General features: G+C 43.3%; 1 protein-coding gene across 3 annotated transcripts in view; it reads left to right on the forward strand.

The window, feature by feature from the left end:
• The window catches only part of LOC125880381 (PH and SEC7 domain-containing protein 1-like), a 120,821-nt gene that overhangs the window by 75,386 nt on the left and 20,873 nt on the right, over nt 1-24,562 (forward strand). For all 3 annotated transcript variants that reach the window (XM_049562773.1, XM_049562774.1, XM_049562775.1), the window contains one exon: nt 15,217-15,260. In XM_049562773.1, the coding sequence (XP_049418730.1) occupies nt 15,217-15,260 (44 nt within the window). The remainder of the gene's footprint in view (nt 1-15,216; nt 15,261-24,562) is intronic.

Here is a 24,562-nt window from a genome sequence, read left to right on the forward strand (position 1 = left end):
GAGGAAATAAAGTCTGAGGGCTGAGAATAGATCCCATTTCATCCAGTGTTGAAATGTAATTAAGTACTTTTACTCAAGTACTATACCTAAGGGCAAATTTGAGGTACCTGTACTTAAAATTTTATGCTTCTTTATACTCGTACCTCACCACATCTCAGAGGTCAAAACTGTACTTAATACTGCACTACTTTCATCTGACAGCTTTAGGTACTTTACCCTTCATGTCCAGTGAAAACCACGTATCTCCAGATGTGTTGATGTTGAGTGTTTGTGATAAACTGAAGGACGAAGTGTTCCTGTATGTGCTGAGGAAACTCCTTCTTAAGATAAATAAACTGTACTCCACCCCCATTTTGTAGCAAAAACACCTAAAATGACATACCCAAATTAAAATGACTGTAGCCTCTGAACCGCTCTGACTACATGCATGCACGAGGTCTTGTCAGAAAGAAAACTCTCTGAAGTTTCTTGTGAAAGTGTCAGAAACACTCTAGGTGATACAGAGACAGAGTAATGGGCCTCTGAAGTCAGTAACAAGTTGAAGATTTTGCCTAAAATAAAATAAAACGTGTTTCAGGATGAATAACTGTCTGTGGCTTCATCTGAGCAGGTAAATGACACTGTGGGGCTGTAGGCACACTATCAATGAACACTTGTTTCAAATGTGAAGAAGACTGCTCAAAGTATGACCATTCTACAGTGTTTTTACCATGAAAAGATCCAGGCGGAGCTCCAAATGACAAGTGGGTCACTCGGCTTCAAAACAGTACTATCAGTGATCAAACAACACTCAGCCAGCTTCAAACATTGTACCTTATTGAAATCAGGTGTGATTATGATAGCTGATGTTGTTTATGACACAGAGACACCATAAAATATCACCAAATAAAGCCATATGAAACGTGAAAGTTATGATCCCACTTTCTAGATGGTATATCTCAGCCAAAAATAGTGGTAGGAGTGAGACTCTTACCTTTTATAAACCAGCTAAGTCCCCGCTAACAGCTCCACATAAGATCGCGAGTAATCCTTTAACTTTTCCCGTCGAAAAACGGCATGACATGACTTGTTACCACTCATGGTGATTCTGAACTTTGTGTGTTTAGGCTGCTCTGGTGTGAAATACATAATAAATAAAAAAAAAAACAATGTTGTTTTTGAAAAGTCGAGAGCTTCCTGAATCCAGCAATACCAAACATCACATGGTTTGATGACGTAGTGCGCCTGGGAGATACCATTTAACAGAGGAGAGAGGGGCACGGACGTCGGCGTCCTGGCGGAGTTAGAGATGTTAAAAATCATGTTGGATCAGGTGGAAAAAGCAAAGCTGAAAACAGCTGTTTTTCCAACACATTCTCACATATAGACGTGTAGTCACGTCCAGATTCAAGGTGCAAGGTACCCTGGGTGTGTTGGTCGTTGATGTTCTGGGACGCCGTGTCAAATTCTGCCTGTTACATGCATTGTCTTCTTTCACAGGATATTAACCATTTAAAAACAGTCTCTTTCAAATAAACTCACTGCGTCGGTAGAACACCGAGAATTGGTGTTTTTTTCCTTCAACAACACACATGGTTTGGTTTAGGAAAACAGAACAGGGTTTGGCTTTATAATCTCACAGCAGACACCACTCTCATGGGTGAAAGTTGATGGATGTTGGACCCTTCACCACTACTCCCACCCGCCCCACTCAGACTTTCGCCGCCATAACTTTCGTTCTTGTCCCGCCACGTTTCCTCCTGACGCTGCCGGCCACCATTAAACTATAACGGCGACCGTCAGTGTATCATGCCAACGTTAAAGGACGGCTTGTTCCATCGGTGTCTAACGTTGAGTCACTGCCCAAGCGTCAGAATTCAACAACTTCGGAGTGCGACTGGATTAAACTACCCAACAGGATATAAAGGAGTTAAAATGAGCACAACCTTAAACAACTACAGCAGTAAAATGCATCACATTAATATTATCAATCGATCAGTCAATCAACATTTATTTCTGTTGAATCACGGTACACTCAGAGGTCATTATGATGTCAAATAAAACTGCCTACCCCAGCTTTAATATTGACACTGTTTTTCACTTGATGAATACGTTCAAAGTCTTAAAATCACTTAATCATAAAATGGTGAAGGTTACATTTAGGACAACCTCGTGAAACTGAGTCTTTACGTTTGTTTTGATTATGGACGTAAAAATCAGCGGGATCGATGCCCTGCGGTCTGTGACTGACACAGTCATTAAATGTCCAGTCACAGTCCTATAGCTCACATTGTTACTCACTCTCAAGTCAATAATTCTATTTGAGCGATTTCTCTGGGGGGAAACACCTCCTTCATTTGTCTTGCAAGCAGAGCTTGCTGTCAGACGCTCAGTTCTCTCCATCACCTCCTTCTTCTGTCCTGCTTTCACTTTTATGACGGTGAGGTTTTAGTCGTAATCATCGAGAGGAATTTGACGATCTGGCAACGTGTCAGCTTTATGGCACCAAAGTGTTCTCGTTTGCATTTCACTGCAGAGGTTATGTGTGGTTGCTTTTTAAATTTGATTTTGAGCAGGAATAGTTTCACCGAATGTAGAAAAAAATTTGGGTTTTAACATTCATAATCACTTAAAAATGCCATAAATCTTCCTGCTGTGATAAAGTAGTGTGTGTTGGCATATTGCTAATTATTGTGAGGCTTTTAGGGGAGCGATAAATCACTAATACACTAATCATCAGAGGCATTCGAGCAAGGTGAAAGGAAAAGTGTGAATATGGTTGATTAATTATGGTTCTGTGTAGAAAATTTAAAGGAATACCACTAATTTCAGACGAGAATATTTGTATAACACTCATACCTGTGCATTTAAGCGACTATAGTCATTATATTTATATTAACGAATCACACGGCGTCATGAAAGATGAAAGTGGTCACTGTTGTGAATTACCACCACACTTACCTCAGCATTTCAGCATCTTTGTGCTCTGTGTTTTGGCCAGCAACTTCAGTGTTTTGATTCAGTCTTGTGAAAAATCCCTGATAAATCTCACAGTACACTTCCTGCTCAGCACCAAACAACAGACAGACATAGACAGACAATAACTGGTGAACATAGCAGAGCATTTAGCAGCTCAAGAGCCAGATATTTTAGTCAGGAGTTGGTGGAGACCAAAACAAAATGTAATTTTATGCCCTCATGTCTATTCTATAGGAGTTGATGGTGCTTTTTGTGGTTGGTGTTGGCCGGCGTGGCTGCGGGTCGCTTATCAGGATGAGGTTTTTACACGTAAACGTCAGTAAACATTGAGGAGAAGATGGAGAAGATGGCGATAGCTGCAATCCTGACCACATGGACAAGAAATTGGAAGCATCATGGCAAGTGTAGAGGAATCAAACGCGGGCTGCAATCCTGATCGCAGAGCCTTGTCACAGCCAGCGTTCTGGAGGAGCAATCATTTGTCCATCTTGTTAATATGCATGACCTCAGTGACACGAGAGATGGAGCCAATCAGAGTCTGGAGTGCGTTCCAGGACACCACCGTCAGGATTGCCGATAGCATCAATGAATTCACGGAGTCGGTGATGCATTTTATTTGTAAAACAACAGAAGCAACTGCACCAAAAAATAACAGTCAAATCAATCCCCAACCAGGAGCCATGGATTACCTGAAGCATCTGGAAACACAAGCAACAAAAGGTTGAGTTTGAGTTTAGAGAGGTTGAGTTTAGACCTAAATTAAATGTGACATCACTGTGAAATCCATAAAGAATTTAAATAAGCCACTGTATAAATGTAAGAGTTTAACATTTTGAGAAATCAATTGTGTTTCTTTCTGAGAAGTATTTTTGTTTTCTTTTACTTACAAAACAGGATCTCGTCTTCTTGCACGCCACATATGAGATTTACCTGAAGAAAAAGGCGGCCGCAGCTTATAATCTTTTACCAAAGTACACACACACACACACACACACACACACACAGAGCGCGTCCACTGGACAGTGAAACATTATCAGGTCGTCATCGACATGAGTGAATACAATATGTATCAGTGGCACAATCACATTATCACAATGCAGCGTTATCAGGGAAGAGAAAAACATGGCATGTCCCCTGGACGTAAAGTCACACAATGATTTCAACACGGTTTTTATGTTCACAGCGCAGCGATTGGGGAAAATATTACTGCCTCCCTGGGACACACTGATAGTGAGATTACTGTGTCCTTTCAGATTTTAATGCATCACGGATGCAGGACGCGTACCAGCACTGCTTGTATGACTTAATGTGAGAAATGATTGATTGATAATAAACTTACATTCGTCACGTAGACAGAGACTCCAAGAAATGTGTCAAATAGGCAGCTGTTAACAAGGTTGCTTCTGCAGCCCCCAGGTGGAGCCAAACAGAATTACTTAATGCAGGTTCAGGACACATCTAGCAGACGTTAAGGCCCTAAAACACCAAGCCGACCGCCGTAGCGAGTGAATCTGCCTGTAGTGAAACCGGGGCTAACCGGTGCTTCCTCCTCAGGCTCCACTTCACTCAGCTGCCCCACAGACCCGCTGCTTCTTCCCACTTTAACCTGAATAACAAACCAGAGCTAGCTGGGAGCGGCTAGCGGAGCGTTAGCCGCAGCATGACCGGAGGGAAGCACAGCCAGTTAGCCTCCGCTAGTCTCTGAGCTAGCCCCGGCTCTCCGTTTGGATCCAACCGGAGCACCGAGCCCTGGTTTGTTATTCAGGTTAAAGTGGGAAGAAGCAGCGGGTTTATCGGGCAGCTGAGTGAAGTGGAGCCTGCGGAGGAAACACCGGGACCGTCTGGATGTGATAGTCCGTGAAGGTGCTGCGGTGCTCAGCTGCACAGATAGGAAACCCCTCGGCTGACAGGATGTACCACTCTCTCACTCCGCTCTCTCTCACGCAGGCGCAGAACGTACGTGCTACTTGGCCGTCGGATGTAGTCCGTGTAGTGTGTTCAAATGCAACTGACACAGGGCGACGTGAGGCGACGTAGACGACGCAACAGTTGGCTTTCATTGCCGCTAGTTCTTTGATGTCTGTTTGGTGTGTCCGCACCTTTAGCATAAAGACTGAGCATGGAAGCGTCCAAAATTCCAAAATACACAATACCAGTACCTCTGAAGTTTAATGATTAAAGGGTCGGCAAACCCAGCAGCCTCAGTGCACCCAGCTGTTGTTGCCAAGACATTTTCTAAGCATTGAACTCCTTCTGTAACTGCTCATTATTATATTTCTATCAGTGTGATAGTGAAACAAAACAAGATGTAGCATGTTAATTAGTGAGCTTAAGGTGTAGGTAGGTGTGTTTTTACAAAGCAGACAGAGTCAGACAGTCTGTATGTGAAGCTAGGCTAACCACACCGACACATCTTCTTCCCAAAATGTTGAACTGTTCCTTTAATTCATAGTGGTTATGATTACACACACCTGGCCGTACACACCTTTTCACACTGTCTCTGTGCTGCCAAGTCTGTGTTTGTTCCTTCCTTCACCTCACCAGTCTCTCTTACAAGACCACCACTGAATGCTAATTTGCCACTGCGAGTATATTTTTAAAAAAGCGTGCATGTGTGTAACCTTGTCTGTGTGTGTGTGTGTGTGTGTGTGTGTGTGTGTGTGTGTGTGTGTGTGTGTGTGGAAGAGGCAGACTGTGATTTGCTGGCGATGACTGAGAGAAGGAGGGAAGGAGGGAGGGAGGTACGCATTGACGAAGCGAAGGCAGAGGGAGGCAGAGAGAGGGAGAGCACTGTCCCTATCAGCTTCTCTTTCGCTCTGCGACTCAGGCAGCCAGCGCTCCTCTCCTCTCCTCTCCTCTCTTCTCCTCTCCTCCACCTCCTCCTCCTCCGCAGAGGCAGCAGCAGGGAGAAGAGAAGAAAGACAAGCGCCAGATTGGACGTAAAGATTGCAACAGATAGATAAACCATCCACACACACAAAGACGAGGAGGGCATGAAAGACACCAGCAGCAGCAGGAGAGCAGCATTTTCCCCCTCAAACACCCGCCGAGCGTACGATGATGGGAAGAGACTGAAACCAAAGAGAGTGTGAGAGAAAATATTGACAGAGAGAAGTGGATCACAGAGGAGGGGGTACACAATGACAGCGGACCTCCACACATGGACAGACAGCCGGAGGAAGATAATCTAACATCAGCTCTGTGACTGTAAAACTGATGGTGTCCATTTTACAGTGGGAGCAACAGGAATCAGATCAGCTCTGATTCTTCTACGTCCACCTCTTATTTTCTTCTCTTTAATTTATATTTTTGGGCTTGTGACGAAATCGAGCGTGCTCTTTGGATTCCCTGCTCTGAAGTCCGAAGGCGGCTGTGCCTCCCTCCCACCCCTCTGCATCTCCCTCTATTGTGTGTGCATTTTTAGCCCAACTGTGTGTTTGTGTTCGTATGGGCATAGAGAGCTCACTGTACGCCTGTGTGTGTTTTTTGCCTCTTGGTTTCTGCATTTTGCACCCATCTGTTTCATGCTGGCTGTTCGTTCACACCTCTGCCAGTGTTTCGTACCATCTGTGAGGGTGTCAGGGTCCCTCTGTGTGAGCACAGGTTCAAGGATTCAGCTCTGCAGCGTTCTGTCTTTGGCTTTCGCTAAAAGGTGGCAGCTGGACAGGTGTCACCTTTGGGTAACTTGGCAGAGACTTGTATGGTGCTGAGGGCACGTAGAGAGTGTTCACTCACCCGGAGAAATCACACAGTTTATTCCCCACAAGCTTCACAGAGCGGCCTGAGCACTCAAATCGGAAGAAAAGTGCTGGATTTACTGCCACCTGCAGAAGAAAGTCTCGCCGCCTTGAGGTGCAGCGAAGGAGTCGTTTTTGCACATGTATAATACATGGCTGCCTTATCAATAATTCAGCATCATGTGGACACCCCGGTGTTGCTCAGTGGGTGTTGATCAAGACTCTGAGGGGTGAGACTGTTGGGGTTTGATGCCCGCTGATAGCCGCCGACAACAGCCTGATGATGTGTTGCCTCCCTCCACAGTCTCCACTGATCACCGGCTGCTTTCTGTAACAGCTGAATTCACTTCCAGCTGTCTGTTGGCACATCAGCGTCCACCAGACTGCATCCAGATCAGACCATCATTTCACGCTTTACCTCTTTGGATGGACTTGTTTTCTGCTGCAGAACTTTAACGGCTGAATTGTTTGGGCAGGTTTTGAATGTCCAGCGTTTTTTGGACTTCAGTTCTGTGCACTGTTGTCTCTGAGACATGATTGGTGTTAACAGCCTGCACTCAGCGGGGCGCCTACGCTCACGCTCTCTCTGCACCGTGCGCTATGGAAGAGACTTCCGGATGATGGACCCTTTCCGCTATCCCAGAACCCCGCGCTCACGTTCACTCAAACCCCTGGTGTTTCCAGACCTGCTGGGGAAAGCTCAGGACGGACAGAATCACCCACAGGCCAGAAAGAGGAGGAAGGTACAGAAAACTGTTGGCTATTTCCTGTTTACATTTACTGAGACACTTTGTTTGTCTTTACAAAAGTGCTGCTGATCCACATCTTCATGGCTGTAATGGTCGGAGTCATGGTGCAGTGTGAGTTTGGTGTGGTGGAAAAGAAAAAACCCAAATGTAAAAAGATTCTTTACTTTTCATTTACTTTGAGCAGACAGTTGTGTCAACATGTCAGAGACAGGTTAAATCATCATTTACCCACTGAACACTTTGGTGAGCTATTTTCATTATGAATAAGGAACATTTCACTTCACCAGCTCTATCGAACACTTTCCCAAAAGGCAACAGGTCATGTCAGTCTATGAAACAAAATATATTGAAGAATAAAAAACAACTTGTGCATTTGGAGCAGTGTTACAGTCGGGTCCACCTTGGCTTTATGTAATATGTCCTAATGCAACAGTTCCTATGATATCTACTGGATTAGCGCCCCATGAATGATGTCACAAACTTTACGTGAAGTTGCGTAGGTCAGGTTTAGGAAAACAAACATGGTGAAGACCTCAAAGTAACTAAACATTCACTTGGATCCACACTGCTCCGATCACTAGTCTCCTGGGGGAGGGTCCTGTGTTTAAAAGCTCCTTGTTTTGTGACCCATCCACCGCCCCAACCTGCCTCCTTACGCAGACTGCCTGCTTCTTTACTCACGTGAACGCAGCCTCCCTGATGACGTAGGTTATACACAAATTATTGCCTCCTGATTATGTGTGATATGCACGAATTGTGATGCATTACTTTTCGTAGGTTTACACGCCAACAGTGCCCAAGAACAGTCTGCTGTATGAAAATGTAAAAGCCAATCGATTTAGTAATGGTTTTGTTCTGCTTGAAAGCCATGGGAATAAGGAGGGACTCCAGTTTGTTTTTGTCCTCATCCTTGTTGACTGGCACATCTGAGTGACTCTGTCAAATGTGCGTTAGCATGTTGGACACACCTTCCTCATCTTATACACGGGTCCATGTCATTGGTTCGACAGCCCATTAGTCCGACTGTCCGCGGTGCTGAACAGCTCGCGGCGGGCGTATGGTGCGCCGCGACCGGCTTGAGGCGGAGCAGGCTCACGGCTTATGTGTTTGTCACTTTCTTTTTCATTTTAACCCACACCATGATCTTTTCCTGACCCTAACCAAGTGGTTTTTGTGCTTAAACCTAACCAGGCCGTAACCACAGGGCACCATGATGATTTCGGAACGGACTTAGGAACAATGAGTTTAATATGGTCGGAACAATGGGCTGTCGAACCAATGGGCAGTTCCCTTTATACACAACTCTTTCTCCAGTGCTGTTGTAGGTGACCAGTTATCTGGAGACAGGTCTTTCAGCTCCACTGTTTCATTTGCGCTCACTGTAGTGCGACTGACCTGCACGCCAATTAGCTTTTTTGCTAACCTCCATATATGTTGCTAACGGTAGTGTTGTAGTACTCGAGTTCGGTCTTGTGCTGTGTCTCAAATCACATACTTCCGTTAGCACACTTCCATGTAGTATACTATGTGCACTATGTACTTATTGGCGTAGTGCGTGAATTTCGACAGGATAGTGTTGTCTCAAACAACACTACCCTGTGTACCCAAATTTCGTGCATCAAGTTACATACCTGTATTCTGCTTGGGGATGTGTGCACCAAACCGTGACCCTGTACCATGATGGTTTGGTACGAGAACCCAAACTGTTACAGTTTTATTTATCCCACATAATGTTGAATAACAGCTCTACGTTATTTAAAACCAGTTGGACACATTTGTCAGATGACCTGGTAGCTTTTTTTATCGTGGACGTTTTGCAGCCACGTCTTCTTTATCTTCTGATCTTCTCACACAGCAAACCATTACTGCTTTACAAATTATGAAACTGCTGTTGTATTATTGATTTACCGTCTAAGCAGTTTGTATACATCCACATATGGAGTGGAGAGCGTTTGATGAAGGAGATTGGTTGACTGCCAGCTCAGTACAGCACATTGTGTAAAGCCACCACTCAAGGCTAATGGCTCTCATTTGCTGCCACTCGCTGACGTTGATGAAGCAAGTAGGTGAAGGTGACGAACATTCATCCTTGTCTCAATGAGCCTCCAGACTGAATGACTCTGACTCTGATCCATACTCCACCTCCATCAATCTAGCTTTATTTATTTTTTACTTACCTCCTGTTTAGTCTTCTATCTTTAAGTCCCTCTGCTGTGTGTTCCCTCAGGATTTACAGTATGAAGGGTTTTTGTACAAATAAGAAATATTCTTTAGGAATAAATTCAGCTGTAAGACAGTGACACTGACACTAAATCTGTCCCATGTGGGCTCAGCCAAAATATATGTGTACTTTAACATTAATCACAAGAAAAACTTCTCGTGGAAAAAGATGGCAACATGAATTAACATCATTAACATCATTATTACTCATTAATCAATCATCAGGAAAAGGTTTTTATACAGATTTACTGATCAAGACATTTTGACAGTTCCAGCTTCAAACTGTGCTGTTTATGTGAGGATTTACTGCTTATCTTTGTCCTATGTTATAATTAACTAAACATACTTCAGGTTTAAGAGTGTTTGTCAGACAGAAGAATTTTAAAAGTACACTTCACCCAAAAATCGTATTAATAGTATATAGTACTCACCTCCTTCGGCTCGCTATGGTCCCAGAGGAGGTTTTCTATCAAATGGTGTTAGGGGGAGTGAAACACCAGAAAATTAAAGTACATCACGGTAGATGGACTGCACTTGTGTAGCGCCTTTTTTAGTCTTCCAACCTCTCAGATCTCTTTTTACACCACATGTCTGTAGCCCTTTTTAGACAGGAGTTGTGCAAATTTGTAGGAAAGCCCAATCAGCATTGGCAGTATAAAAACAAAATCGGGGAGTGCAGCAAAATACTTTTGTTTATACAGAATGTGCCTTTTTCGGGGCAATGGGGGGCGTGAGCAAGTAACAAAACGTGTAGCTCAGCGTGTGACGTAAACAGTGACGTGGGAGGGAAGCCGCGGCTGATCAGTCCTTTGGCGATTCTCTCGTAAGTCGGCCCGTCCTTCACCGTCCCCGTCATCTGACGGTTAATGGCCTCTTCATTTGCAAGGACAAGGAGGGCGCGCAATTCCTTGTCTCCCCAGTTGCTCATCTTTATAGTGTCTGTCAGGTTTGTGTTTCCCTCTTGCTACTAGCTGCTCGCTAATTCCTGCTATCAGCTGTTTCCTGTTTATCCACCGCCAGTGGCTCGCACGTGCGGCGTCATCAACAGCTCCTCCCACAAGTCATCAACAGCTCCTCCCACAAGTCATCAACAGCCCCTCCCACAAGTCATCAACAGCTCCTCCCACAAGTCATCAACAGCCCCTCCCACAAGTCATCAACAGCCCCTCCCACAAGTCATCAACAGCCCCTCCCACAAGTCATCAACAGCTCCTCCCATTGTGGAAGGGTGCCTCGTTCTTTTTAAACCAAAAAGGTTCTGCCAATATGTTCACCCCGACGCGGTGGAAAATTGGGCACCTCAGATCAACTCACCAATCCGGCTTTGTGCGTCTAAACGCTCGCAGCTTGCCGGCAAAACGACCATCGGTAGCAATTTGGGGTTCAGTGTTTTGCCCCAGAATACTCTGACATGCAGACTGTAGGAGCCAGTGTTCCAACCGCCAACCTTCTGATTAGTGGACGACTGCTCTACTTCTGAGCCACAGTCAGCACAAACAGACTTTAAGGGAGTCTGAACCAAACTTTCTGAAATAAAAAATAAAAAATACAACTTTGCTCATTTGACAGTTTCTAATCCTCCCGTGAAGGCACTGGTTGCCCCGCATGCAACAACAGTTGTGTTTGGATTTCAGTGGGTTTCAGTGATTTCAGAGTTTGTCAGATGTTTTATAACCGTTTTTGTAGTCTTTTGTTCAGTGTCTGTTTCAGCCTGTTTGCACTGATATGCATTCATTTTTCAAGTGCAATATAAATACACATTTCATGTTTGTGGGGTGAACTCTTCTTTAGATAATGTCACCTTTTAGCAGGTTTTTTTTAACATTTAATAGACCCAATAATAAATTGAGAAACTGTCGTCTGCAGACGAATCAATAACTCATCTAGCATATAATTCAATAATTCATAGCTTTATTACTGACTGTATATGTGTTTATTGCCTTATATATATATATATAAGGCATATATATATATATATATATATATATATATATATATATATAATGTTTGGTTGCAGGATAAATGCCTTCCAGCCAAAGTTTGAAGTTTGGTTTTAAAATGACTCTGAGGCTGATGCCTCTGAGGATGATGAGTCTGAGGCTGATGAGTCTGAAGCTGATGACTCTGAGGATGATGAGTCTGAGGCTGATGAGTCTGAAGCTGATGACTCTGAGGATGATGAGTCTGAGGCTGATGAGTCTGAAGCTGATGACTCTGAGGCTGATGAGTCTGAAGCTGATGACTCTGAGGCTGATGAGTCTGAGGCTGATGAGTCTGAGGCTGATGACTCTGAGGCTGATGAGTCTGAAGCTGATGACTCTGAGGCTGATGAGTCTGAAGCTGATGAGTCTGAGGCTGATGAGTCTGAGGCTGATGAGTCTGAAGCTGATGACTCTGAGGCTGATGAGTCTGAGGCTGATGAGTCTGAGGCTGATGAGGCAGTTGAGGATGATGAATCAGAGAAGACTAGGTGGTGATGGGAAAGTGGAGGGTGCGCATGGCTTCAACATGAATAAACTACAGTCAGAAAAAGAACCATATTTAAAATGAGAAGCAGTAAGATGATAAGCTAACGTGAAGGTGTGTGACTCAGATGACTCAGTTGACAGCCCCGGACAATGACAGCTAGAGACGGAGGGTGAGCATGTGTGCAAGGAGTGACAGAAAAATTAACAGCCTAAGCATCAACTGAACTTTTACTACAGATCGATTTGTACATTATTATGCAGCAGATACGTTTTCTTACATTCCAGCATTGTGGTTACTGTGTGGTTAGGTTTAGGCACAAGTACACTTGGTATGGTTCAGTTAAGATCATGTTGTGGGTTAAAATATACACTTTTCGTGACAGGAAACGCAGCACTGTCTCAGTTAAGCACAACTGCTTATTGTGGCACTATCTCCAGTGGATAAACAGCAACAGGTTGCTAAAAAACACCCACATTTGGTGGCTAAAAGCCGCAGGAAAAACATCACTGAATCACTGAAAAACAACTGGTTTTGTTGTTTGTTGGTTTCAAACTGGTCTGCAGCTTGGCAGCCATCTCGTTTAGCTAACACCATCCACCATTCCCTCCACCTCCTAAACAAAGTCAGCTCCCACACTACGTCACTTGATGTGATACATATGAAACGCACGAATGTAACGTGTCTCTGGTTTGCACAAACACACAATGCCAATGATTCCTTCTGGTGATTTGGCTGTGGTTGTGGTACACCAGTAAACTATTACAAATTCACAGTTAATATTTGAGGTCGACCAGATTTGTGCGACAGAAGCAGCTCTGCTTTTAAATTGGCTGACTCTGGAAGCTCAGCTGTATGTCATGATAATTAAAATGTATGAGCACATTTAACTGGACACATAGTTTGAATGCTGAGATTAAACAGTATGGAAACCAGAACTGAATCCGTCGTGGTCCAGGCTGGATGGTCGTTAATATTCATGGAAGTATTTCTGATTAGGCTTCAGTTTCAAAGAGGACTCTGGAAATGAACCTGATTAGACATGCCGAATCAAACCCCCATTATAAATCCAATTTCATTTGACTAAGAGTCACAATGCAACAAAATCACATTCAGAAGAGGTTGGAAGTCTAAACAGCAGAAGTCCAGGAGAGGAGCATTAGCAGCAGCTCTTTAATCAAAGGAGTGTGATGGGAAATGATCGATTCCAGCTGAGTGTGAGGTTTCTTTGCCCCGACATGGTTTGAGGGAACGTATGGAGCTGGTCTACCAGGAATTCAGAGGTGAACGAGGTGGTGATGAAGTGCCTTTAAGTGTCCTCTCCATCACCTCTGCTGTCACTGCTGTCTATCAGCTGCAGTGTGATGGCTTCATGCTGTCTGCCCTGTTAAGTGTCTGTAAAGTGTCCACAGGTTTTGATTGTCGCTACAGTTTTTGAGGAAGTTAAAGCCAAAATGTCTCTGAAGCCCTTCAGAGCAGAGATGCAGTGCCGAACAGCTCCCTCATTACACTCTCTTTATTCTTTCTGTGTGTTGATTATGATGATAATGAAGTGAAGGAGTGTTTTTCTCCTGGGAGCAGAAACAATGACCCCAAAAAAAGAGATAAAAAAAACTGGTGCAAAGAAGCGAAAAGGAGTTCAATCACAAACAAGCTGAGATGGATCTGAAAAAAACATCAAGATAACCCAAATACAGATGGTAGAAATTAGCCGAAGCGCACAGGCAGAAACATCCAGTGCTTTTTATAGAGATACGGAGCTAACCTGGTGGTGATGCTCCTGCACAAGACTCAATTTGCTGTTTATGAAAAGAAAGGTTTCCCTTCACAGTAACACAGTGTCTCTGGTGAATCAGACCAATACTGCAGGTTATTAATCCGAGCTGCTTCATGGCAATATGGATTTTAATAAAGGTTTTGCTTTGATTGATCAGGTATTTAACTGGATGGATTTGCCAAAAACTGACACTCCTGTTATTCATAAACAGCTTCTCCATCAATGGAAATGTTTGACATATTACGTACAAATGTGCAGTACTTGTACTTAAGTATTTAAATTTTATGTCACTTTAAACTTCTACTTCAACAGTTACATAGCGAGTCATCGCTGTGTTTCCAGCAGCTTTGAAGCCCCCAGTTGTGGGTGTTGTTAAGGACCTGGCTCTGTGTTTTGACTGACTTTTTGGCCACGAAAATAAGTTGTGTTTTACTGAGACATCGCTGCTTTTCATGCCAGAACTGTGCCCCCCACACTGAAGCTTAGAACATGACGTTATCCCAACATAACCAAGTGGTTTTTATGCCTAAACCTAACTACACATAAACCACAGTGTTGTTGAAATGTAAAGGTTCAACTTATCCACTAAATAATAATGTACAAATATAACATATCTGTGGTTTGCAGAAATATACAATGCCATGCCAACACTGTTCCTGTTGATTAGGCTGGAGAACTAATGAGTTTTCTATAAATGAAATGTTGAAAAATGTCCATCAAAACTTCCTACAGCCCAAAGTCACGTCTTCAGGTTTTTTTTTGTAATTTATAATAAAACAAAGAGAATAAATCATTCTTCTTCTTGACTGATCAGTTAATTAACTAACTGACCAGCATGACAGCATTTAGACGAACGTGTAACGTCACCTCAGCCGTGTGTTTCTAACGTCTTTGTCACGTTAAGTTTTTTTGTGTTGATGTACCTAAGCTGTAACTTAATTTTGTCTCTCACTGATCAATACATTTGCGTCAAAGTCTAAATTATTTATCGGCCCAATTGATTTGCTGGTCTGCCCATCGACAGGCTGGGCGCTCTGTGGATAATGGCTGTGTAACTGATGTTGTGGTGGTCGGACTGATTGGATGATTGATGGATTGTTTGGTGAAGGAAAACGAGTTAAGCTCAGGCAAAGGGCAGTTTGAGCGGCGTGAAGAAGGGATGACATTTCTCTGAGTACAATTTATTGAATGAAAGCCTGCTTGCTTACTGTGCCCCCCCCCGTAATATGTGATGAAGTCGCCAAAAGCTGAGCGTAGCTGCTGTTTGTCATGTTTGTCTGAAAATGTGATTTCTTGTTTTCCTCTGCAGGCTCTCTACAACTCCATCAAGAATCAGAAGCTGCAGTGGACGCTGTAAGTCATTCATGTTGATTCCTTTTCATCCTCTGTGACTCTGTTTCTGTCCTCTGCCTCGTCACTGATTCTGTGCAACACATTTAAACACACACTCTCTCACACACACACACGTTGTCCTGAAGGGCAGGAAACAATAAGGGGTATTGATTAACTTGTTAGCATCCTCATTAATGACGTGAGCGTTGTCTGGCATGTGAAGGAAACATTAGTGTGTCAAGGGTTGCTATTCTGGATCACAGTTTCAGAGCGCCTCAGAGATGCCAATTAAGTCACTAGCTTTCCAAGCTTTGTTGCCATAGCTACGGCACCATGGATACGACTCCATAGCTACCGCATTGCTCTTTCCTCCCTGTGTTCTCTCAGCAGCAAACACACACACGGTAATAGATAGATGTACAGTATGTTCAAACGTACACAGGAGATATATTTGTGTGTGTGTGTGGGTGTGGGTGCGTGTGTGTGTGTACATGTCGGCCTCTGCACTGTACATGTGAGAATGAGAAAAGAACAGAGAGAGAGACAATGACTCAGAGGGAGGGAGGCTCAATTTAAATGGCTCTTTACCTGCATCCTGTACAAAGGTGTGACCACAGCCTCCCACTACCTCTCCAAAAATAGCTGCAGCAGCGCTCCCGAAGCAGCTGAATAAAAGTGGTCAGAGAGGAGCAGATCGAGGAGGAGATCCACAGAGAGGCAGGCAATCCAGTTCAAACATCTCCGCTGACATATAGACAGCTATTTAAACACTGCCGCCGCATAAGAGGCCACGCGGGGATAGAAAAAGATGTCATTTTTAGACACGTAAACACTCATGGAAGCAAAGAGAGAATCGACCTCCAAACAAAATGAATTACAGATTAAGAGATTCAGCCCACAGCAGTCTGGCCTTCTTCTCTTTTTTTCAGTTTTTGGCAGCAGAGAGTTGCACATGTTCGTTTTTAATATTTCAACTGGCCGAGATCATTGAAATAGAGTAAGATCCTGTCTCTGCTTTGAAACCCCTATTTGAAGAGCACAGCGCAGTGTCACTTTTTGCCAGCACTTTCACACCCTGCTCGCTCAGTTGATGCATATTTCATCACGCAGAGGACATTTTTTCACTTGACTCAGATCACAACACAAGGACTGATACCCTGTGACGGATACACTTCAGCTCTGCATCGACTTGGAGGCTGCAAACGCTGCTTTTGTTTTTCTTGTTGGGGAATGTTTGCCGTCAGTTTGTGTGTTTGTAATTACAGATTTTAATCACAGAACAATAAAGAGTGTGTTTTATTCTTTTATTTCACAGTCAGGAACAGAAGCAGGTTTATTGCCAAGTAGGTTACATACAAGGAACTTGCACTGGTATTCTGGTGCAGAACAAAAAGCAGGTAGGGATGCCCCAATTTATCAGCTATCAGCTACTGTTGCTCTGTTGTGTCACATCAATATTACACAGGCTAAAAAGCAGAGCTCGAGACCAACAGCATTGTCCTGTGAATAATAGAAGACATGTTTGGGACAAACAGAGATCTTCCCCATGACGCCTTCAGGACAAAACTAACTACTGATGATCAGAAGATGCTCCCTACTGTTTCCCTGATGAAACTATGTTGTCAACAACAAATATGTGTTGATATTGCAAGGAGGAGAGCTAGTAAACATTAGCTGTTAGCAGTTAGCAGTTAGCAGCTGGTGGCCAAAACTAACTGAGGACAGCGGTTACATTTGCTGTGTCTCAAGTCAGGGGCTGCAGCCTCTGAAGGATGCGGCCGACGCAGACAGATAAGGCTGCATCCTTTAAGGAACTGCAACGGCTGAATTGAAATGGGAAGGTCAGGTTTATGGAGCATTTCCTGTTTGCATCACCAGCTGTTCCCGTCCCTACCCACTTACGCTCCTGTCACTGAGCAACCAGCTGCACCTGATGAGACAAGTTAGTCGGGTACAGGCTGGTTAAATAATGGACCCAGACATTGTTACTGTGTTTATACCTCAGTCGGCATCACTACTGTCACGTAGTCATTTTGATAAGAAGGCTTCTTGTTTTTTTAACCTTTATATCATTAACTATCTGCGTGAGTTCAAACTCAGTACTGCTGGTGGTGTGTTCAGGGACGCCATGGTCTTAGAAAAAAAAACAATTATCACTGGTGTGCAGTGAGTCTCTGGATAGGTTAGGCCATGAAGGATGCATCTGGACCATCCTCCACATATGTTACATGTTGATGCATTCAAGCTCTATTCAGGAAAAATGAGTATCGGGCAAAGATCAGTTGTGACGTCATCATGTGTTCAAATGTAGCCTTGTAAAAATATACTTTTTCGTGACTATTAATACGGCTATTTTAAGGAGAAATGTGTTGATGTTGGGCGGCATGGTGGTGTGGTGGTTAGCACTCTCGCCTCACAGCAAGAGGGTTGCCAGTTCGATCCTGGGCGTGGGAGCCCTTTTAAATTTTATTCAAAATGATATGGTTGCATCTGTACTCATTCAAAGATAGTGTAATGAAGGGCTGAATGACTTTGAAACAGCTCAGTTATTTTATGATACAGATTTCTTTGTTTCCCTGGCACAAAAGGGGAAATAAATAACATTGTAAACAAAGTAAACAACAACAAAACATTGGTATCAGCTGTCGGCTAAATTGTTGTTTTAAACATTAACGCTGGCCCAGAACTTCACAAGTGCTGCACCCATAAAAACAGGCACTGCAAAATATTATTTACAATATAATACAATATAATATTTACATGATACAGAAAATCTTTATAAAAAGTTCCTAAAAATATCTGAAATATTATCTGTAATATTCACAGGACACAATCTGCCCAAAATGCATCCAGTTTGCTTGTTTTACACAAATGTCCTGCAGTTATTGTGTTCACTATTTAGGTGTCTTGCACAGTCTGTACTGTTATTGTTGTGCTTTGAATTAAATATCCATAAAATATGCCACTTAGTGAAGAGACATCAGTTTGCTCAATGAAAGAAAAGAGGTCCCGATCCCGGGCGTGGGAGCCCTTCTGTGCGGAGTTTGCATGTTCTCCCCGTGTCAGCGTGGGTTCTCTCCGGGCACTCCGGCTTCCTCCCACAGTCCAAAGACATGCAGATTGGGGACTAGGTTAATTGGTAACTCTAAATTGTCCGTAGGTGTGAATGTGAGCGTGAATGGTTGTTTGTCTCTATGTGTCAGCCCTGCAATAGTCTGGTGACCTGTCCAGGGTGAACCCTGCCTCTCACCCGCTGTAGCTGGGATAGGCTCCAGCCCCCCCGCGACCCTCAAGAGGATGAAGCGGTTAGAAGATGAATGAATGAATTATACTTAAATGGATTTCAAGGGTTTTATTGTCGTACGGTGCAGCACGTGACTGCACAATGACATGCAGTTGCACTTCTCTTCATGCTACACCGTCAAAGAATGAATGAACAAATATTTCATATTTATTTTGAATATGTAAAAAAGACATGAACATACAAACAAGCAGAACAGACAGAAAGAAAGTTATTTTATTATTTAAATATATTTAATTTAATATTTAAATTAGAACAGAGTATTAACAATAAAGCAGTAGGCATTAAGACAGAACAAACTGTATAAAAGTGGCATTTAAGGAAGAAACAAAAAGGAAAACTAAATTGTTTTTACAATAAATACAGTTACGCATTATAGTGCAAATAGTAAGACTCTCTCTTCTATATATAGAGCAGCCCAGCACTGATTTACTAATTTACGCCCAGATTGAGGCTTAAAAAGAAAACACACTCTCCAGTACAGTCAAAGGCTTGAGAGAGAGGTGTGATATTCACACACTGAAACAAACCGTGTGCTGTCGTTACATGAATACAGATTTTATATGTGAAATCTGGTGTGTGCATCTCATTACAGGTGTGTGTGTGTGTGTGTGTGCATGTGTGTGTGTGTGTGTGTGTGTGTGTGTGTGTGTGTGTGTGTGTGTGTGTGTGTGTGTGTGTGTGTGTGTGTGTGTGTGTGGGCACGCAGTATTTTAGCACAAAGCAAAAAACACAGGGATGGATGTTATTTCACACCCCCACAGAGAAAAGACACGGCCACTCTCTCAACGGTGCAGTTGGATGCACCCACATGTTCTTCACACACACACACACACACACACACACATGCACACACACACACACACACACACACACACACACACACAGGCATACAAACACAGACATATACAGTACACACATGCTTCCTCATTCAGGAGCGGGGGTGGAGAGCAAAGAGAGGTGGTGGTGGGCATCGTGCGCTGAAAGAGACGCAACAAGTCGGAGCTTGAGGAGGATCTGTGGACAGAGACGAGCAGAACAGGCTGTAAATGGCAGAATCTCAGCGCATCATACAACAAGTGCAACGTGGAGAACAAAGTGCATGAAATGAGTGATGTGCTGAGGGACAGACGAGACCCCATCTGCTCTATTATTCCTTTCATTCTGCTCATCCCTCCTCTCCTCCTCCCTCCATGGCTCCAGTCATCCCGTCTTGTTATTGTCCGTTGCTCTCACCTGCAGCCTGTGTGCCAGCTACTCGCATCAGATCACGTTAAACATCAGGACACCAGTATTTCATTTGGTATTATAGTGCTAGAGGGGGCTGAACCTGGTCTGAGTCGAGTCCAGGATTCTGTGACATTCAAATGTCTGTAAGGGCCCTGACACACCAAGCCGATGATCAGCTGTTGGTCGTCACTGAGCATCTGATGCGCTAGTTTTTACAGTGTGTCCCTCACGGTTGGCACCACTCGGCCCTTGGTGGCTTATTTTTGGCCAGCGGGGCATGTTGAATCGGCGTCAGAGATGGCAGCGCCCATCGGCGAGTGAAATCACTCTGATTGACAGTTTAGCTCAGCGCACAAGAAGAGAAACTAAATTGAGGAAAGTAAACAAACAACTAAAGTCAAGAGAAAGTGAGATAAAAACAAACTTGTTATATCAGGTATGATGATGGTATTAGCCAGCGTATATGACACAGCGAATGTGTCAGCGCTTCAGTAGAAATGCTTCCTAATTGCTTGCTGTTGTTTGCTAGCACACGGTGAATATCATAAGTTCTTTGAACATCAGGTTGTGTCGTTAGTGTGCTAACAGGCTAACTGGCTAACTAGCATCTTGAATCTGTTCTGTTGATCTCCTGGTTTCCCTTTTTGAATGATGATTACGACGACCGCTTCCTGCTGGTATGGAGAGTTATGCTGTGTCTCAAATTGCATACTTCTGTACTTGCACTTAATATTTTGAGTGCGTTCACACTGAGAAGTATGGAAAAATGCAGTGCACTATGAGTACCTGGATGGTGCACTCAAAATGGTCAAGAAGTTGAGTGTGGAACTATGGACACTTCTCGCCCTCAATGGTCGCCTTCTTGGCTACGTAGCACAAGGGGAGGGGCCACTTTTCAAACTTGAAAGACGTCGCTGCATTGTACAAATACATGTGTTTTTTGCACTAAGCACCACTATACTGTTGTCGGGTATAAGCCAGCAGAGTGTTTGTTGAGTTAATTTAGCAGTCTGTAATGATTTGGCACCACGAACGATAATGCGAATGCTAATGCTAGTTTGCTAACTAGCTAATTTGCGGTCGTCATTTCCGGTGAGTGCACAACGGCCGTGTTTGGTTTGAGACAACACTACCCTGTCAAAATTTGCGCGGTACGCCAATAAGTACATAGTGCACATAGTATACTACATGGAAGGGTACTAATGGAAGTATGTGATTTGAGACACACCAGAGTATATGCTAGTTAGCCGTTAGCTTTAAGGCGATGCAACAGTCGTTAGCTTTAAGGCGATGCAACAGTCAGTGTTCTTTGCTGCAACAGTTTCAATCAGAGGCGGATTTAGGATTGTAGGACATCCGGGGCTTAGCCCAGATGGAAAAATTGGTGCTTTTGTTTTTTGCTGCAAGTTTGCTGTCTTTCATTTTCATCATAACACAACGTATAGCCAGCTAACATTAGCAAACCAGCAAAGTAACGTCATCAGTCACCTTTCAAATAAGAGTCACTAACCTGAAACAGCTCGTGGTGCCGGCTTTGAATTAAAAAACTTCCGAATATCCATATTCTTCTTTCATTTGTCTTCTTTCATCTTTCTTCTTCTTCTTCAGCATCCGGGTACTCGTCGTGACCACAGGCCGTTCACTGACAGTCAGAAGTGCTTCGCTTTCACCCACGGTCATGGAAAAAAAAATGTTACCCTGGAGAATAATAAAGAAGGAAACACTTCTTCTTCTTCAGGGCAGACCCAGGCAGGCTACGCAGTACGCAGGCTACTTTCCCGCAGCTGCTGCCTCTCTGTTGGACTCCGGTACTGCACGTTACTCACGAGACGTTGGTTTTTTTTTTGTTTTTCAAAGTAAAACTCACATTCGAGGCTTTTCAGAAAACACCTGGGGCCCAAGTAGCCACCCCTTAGCCCCGCCCCTGGTTTCAATCATGGGGCAGCTCAGCCTTAATATACGTGGTCGAGATAATCATCTCTTAACGTTACAACCGGACGCATTAGCTCAGTGGCTGCTGTGAAACACTGGTTACAGCAGCACATTGTAGTGAGCAGGATCGACACATATTTCTGTGTTAATGCATTTAACTTTGTGACACTGTGCGACTCACAATGATGAATCAACTGGTGCTTCCTGTGTTTCCCCGGATGTTGGAGCACCTTGAGGGGTTAACGGGGGTCAAACGCCATTGACAGGCGACCAAATGAAACGCACTGTCAGGTTTGAACATGTAAACATTTTGAATAATGTAAGGACACAACTCAACAAAATATTTGACACAGGACGAGTCATTTACTGTGGAAATGTGTCGTATACGTCGAAGTAAAGTTCTTGTACATCTACGTGTGATTAGAAAACATTTTACTTTTCAGAACTTTGGCGTAAAAAGAAAAAGTTTAGATGAACGTCCAGTAAAGTTAAAGGTGGAAAATGTTTTGGTATCTCAAAGCTATTGAGACGATATCCAGGATCATAAAAGCTTCTGACGGCTCAGATTATCCTCGTTAATATAAACCCTCCTGTGGATGATGTGAAGTTAAACCTGCAGCCTCAGTGAACGAGTGAACGAGTGTCTGGATGAATGAACGTCCTCCTCGTATTTCATCAGTGTCACAGGTGAAACACAGCAGATCTGTTTCTGCAGGTTTACTGATGCAGCAACATCAACACAATAACCCAGAATGCACTTCTTCTTTCGGCTCGTCAGCCTGGTCAGCCATGTCCACAACATTGCCTCTCCTCCTCTTTCTTTCTTTCTTTCTTTCTTTGTCCTTCATCTTCTTTTTTGTCTTCATTCAGTTTGTTTTCATCCTTTTCATTTGTTTCCTCTCGTTACTTTTCCTTTCCTTCTCTGCAGTATTTTCCCTTCTTTTCGTTTCCACTTGTTTCTCCTCTTTTCGTTTCTTTATTCTTGCCTGTTTTTTATTTTCTTCTCTTTTCCTTCATTTTATTTCTTTCCTCAAGTTTTTCTCTCTTTTATTCGTTTCCTCGTCTTTCTTTACATTCCTGTTTTTCTCTCCTTTCTTTTTCTCCCCATTTCTTCATTTTTTTTTAAAATTTTCTCTCCATTTCTTTCTTTTTCTTTTCTTACCTGCATTTTTCTCTTTTCTTTCCCTTGACTCTTTAGTCGTACCTTTGCAGTATTTTTTCCCTATATTGTTCTCCATTCTTTCCTTCCTTCACCTTTTCTTTTCTCCTTTTTTATATCCTTTCTTTAGTTTTCCTGTACTTGTGTTTTCTTATTGTTCCTTTTCCTTTTCCTTTCCTTTCCTTTTCCTTTCCTTTCCTTTCCTTTCTTTTCTTTCTGAACCTCTTTTTCATTTAGTTTTCCTAACCTGCCTTTTCCAGTTCTCTCCTTTAATTCCTTTTGTTTCCATTTCTTTCATCTCCTGTTCCATTCTTCATTTTTCCTTCCTTTTCATTAATTTTCATTTTCTTAACAAAAGACAAGAATGGAAAGGAAAGGAAAGGAAAGAAGTGAATGATGACATTCACTTCTTTCCTTTCCTTTCCTTTCCATTCCACTCCTCTCCTCTCCTCTCTCCTCTCCTCTCTTCTCCTCTCCTCTCCTCTCCTCTCTCCTCTCCTCTCCTCTCCTCTCCTCTCCTCTCCTCTCCTCTCTCCTCTCCTCTCCTCTCCTCTCCTCTCTCCTCTCCTCTCCTCTCCTCTCCTCTCCTCTCCTCTCCTCTCCTCTCCTCTCCTCTCCTCACTCATATGATTGTGGATAATGTTCTGCCATCTGAGAAGGATCAGCTTCATCTTCTCTCTCTCTCTCTCTCTCTCTCTCTCTCTCTCTCTCTCTCTCTCCCCCTCTTCTGTCTCTGTCTCCTCACTTCTCTATCTCTCCTCCATCCATCCTCCCCCCTCCTCATCCTCCCTCCTCCTCCCTCCATCTCCTCTCCACTTTGTCTCTGTGTAGAATGGGATTCAGGCAGGCCAGCAGTTACCAGGCAACAGGCTACGTGCTCATTGGCTCCGTCTCTGCCTCCCTTCTCTCTCTCTGGCTCCTGCACGGGGTTAACTGCTGTTATGTACTGTTGGTTACTCATAGCGTGGTCTCGGGGGGGCTCGGCATCCAGCCATCTTTCTATTTTCGGGCTGAACTTTTGCATGGGTGCCGCCTGGTGAGGTAACAAGTGGAATTGCCATGTTACCTCAGCAGGCAGATGCAGAGACGCTCGGTGTTGTTGCCTGAAGCGCTGATCATCTGTTAATGTGACAAATCCCTTTAAAAACATTTAACCAGTGCGTACAGTGCATTGTGGGGGATTATTTAGGGGAGAATGGGATTAGCACTGCTGCAGTAATGTGTGTCAGTAAATAATGCCTCGCATTCAAATACAATACTGTAATATAGCCTACTGTTTATTTAGATACTAATATTTATGTGGACGCAAAGACACAAGTTTATGAAGATTAAAACAAACAGATGGAAAGAAATGCAGATGAATATACACTACATATCTCTCTCTCTCTCTCTCTCTCTCTCTCTATATATATATATATATACAACATTTAATGTTTATAGAATATAAATAAGAAATAAAAACGGACATATAGTAAACAAGAATATATGCCAAGATGAAAAACCAATTGGACAATAAAACATGTAAAAACTGCAATAAAACCAAAATAAAATAAAGAAAAAGGGAAGAGGCTAGTAAACAAGAATGTACAGTAATATATAAGTAAAAATGATTATGATAAAACATTTAAAAATGTTAATAGAATAATAATGAGAGAAATAAAACACACAAGAAATAAAAGAAGCGGTGAACAGACAGACAAC

Source organism: Epinephelus fuscoguttatus, linkage group LG20 (genome assembly GCF_011397635.1).
Source record: "Epinephelus fuscoguttatus linkage group LG20, E.fuscoguttatus.final_Chr_v1".
Lineage (NCBI taxonomy): Eukaryota > Metazoa > Chordata > Actinopteri > Perciformes > Serranidae > Epinephelus > Epinephelus fuscoguttatus.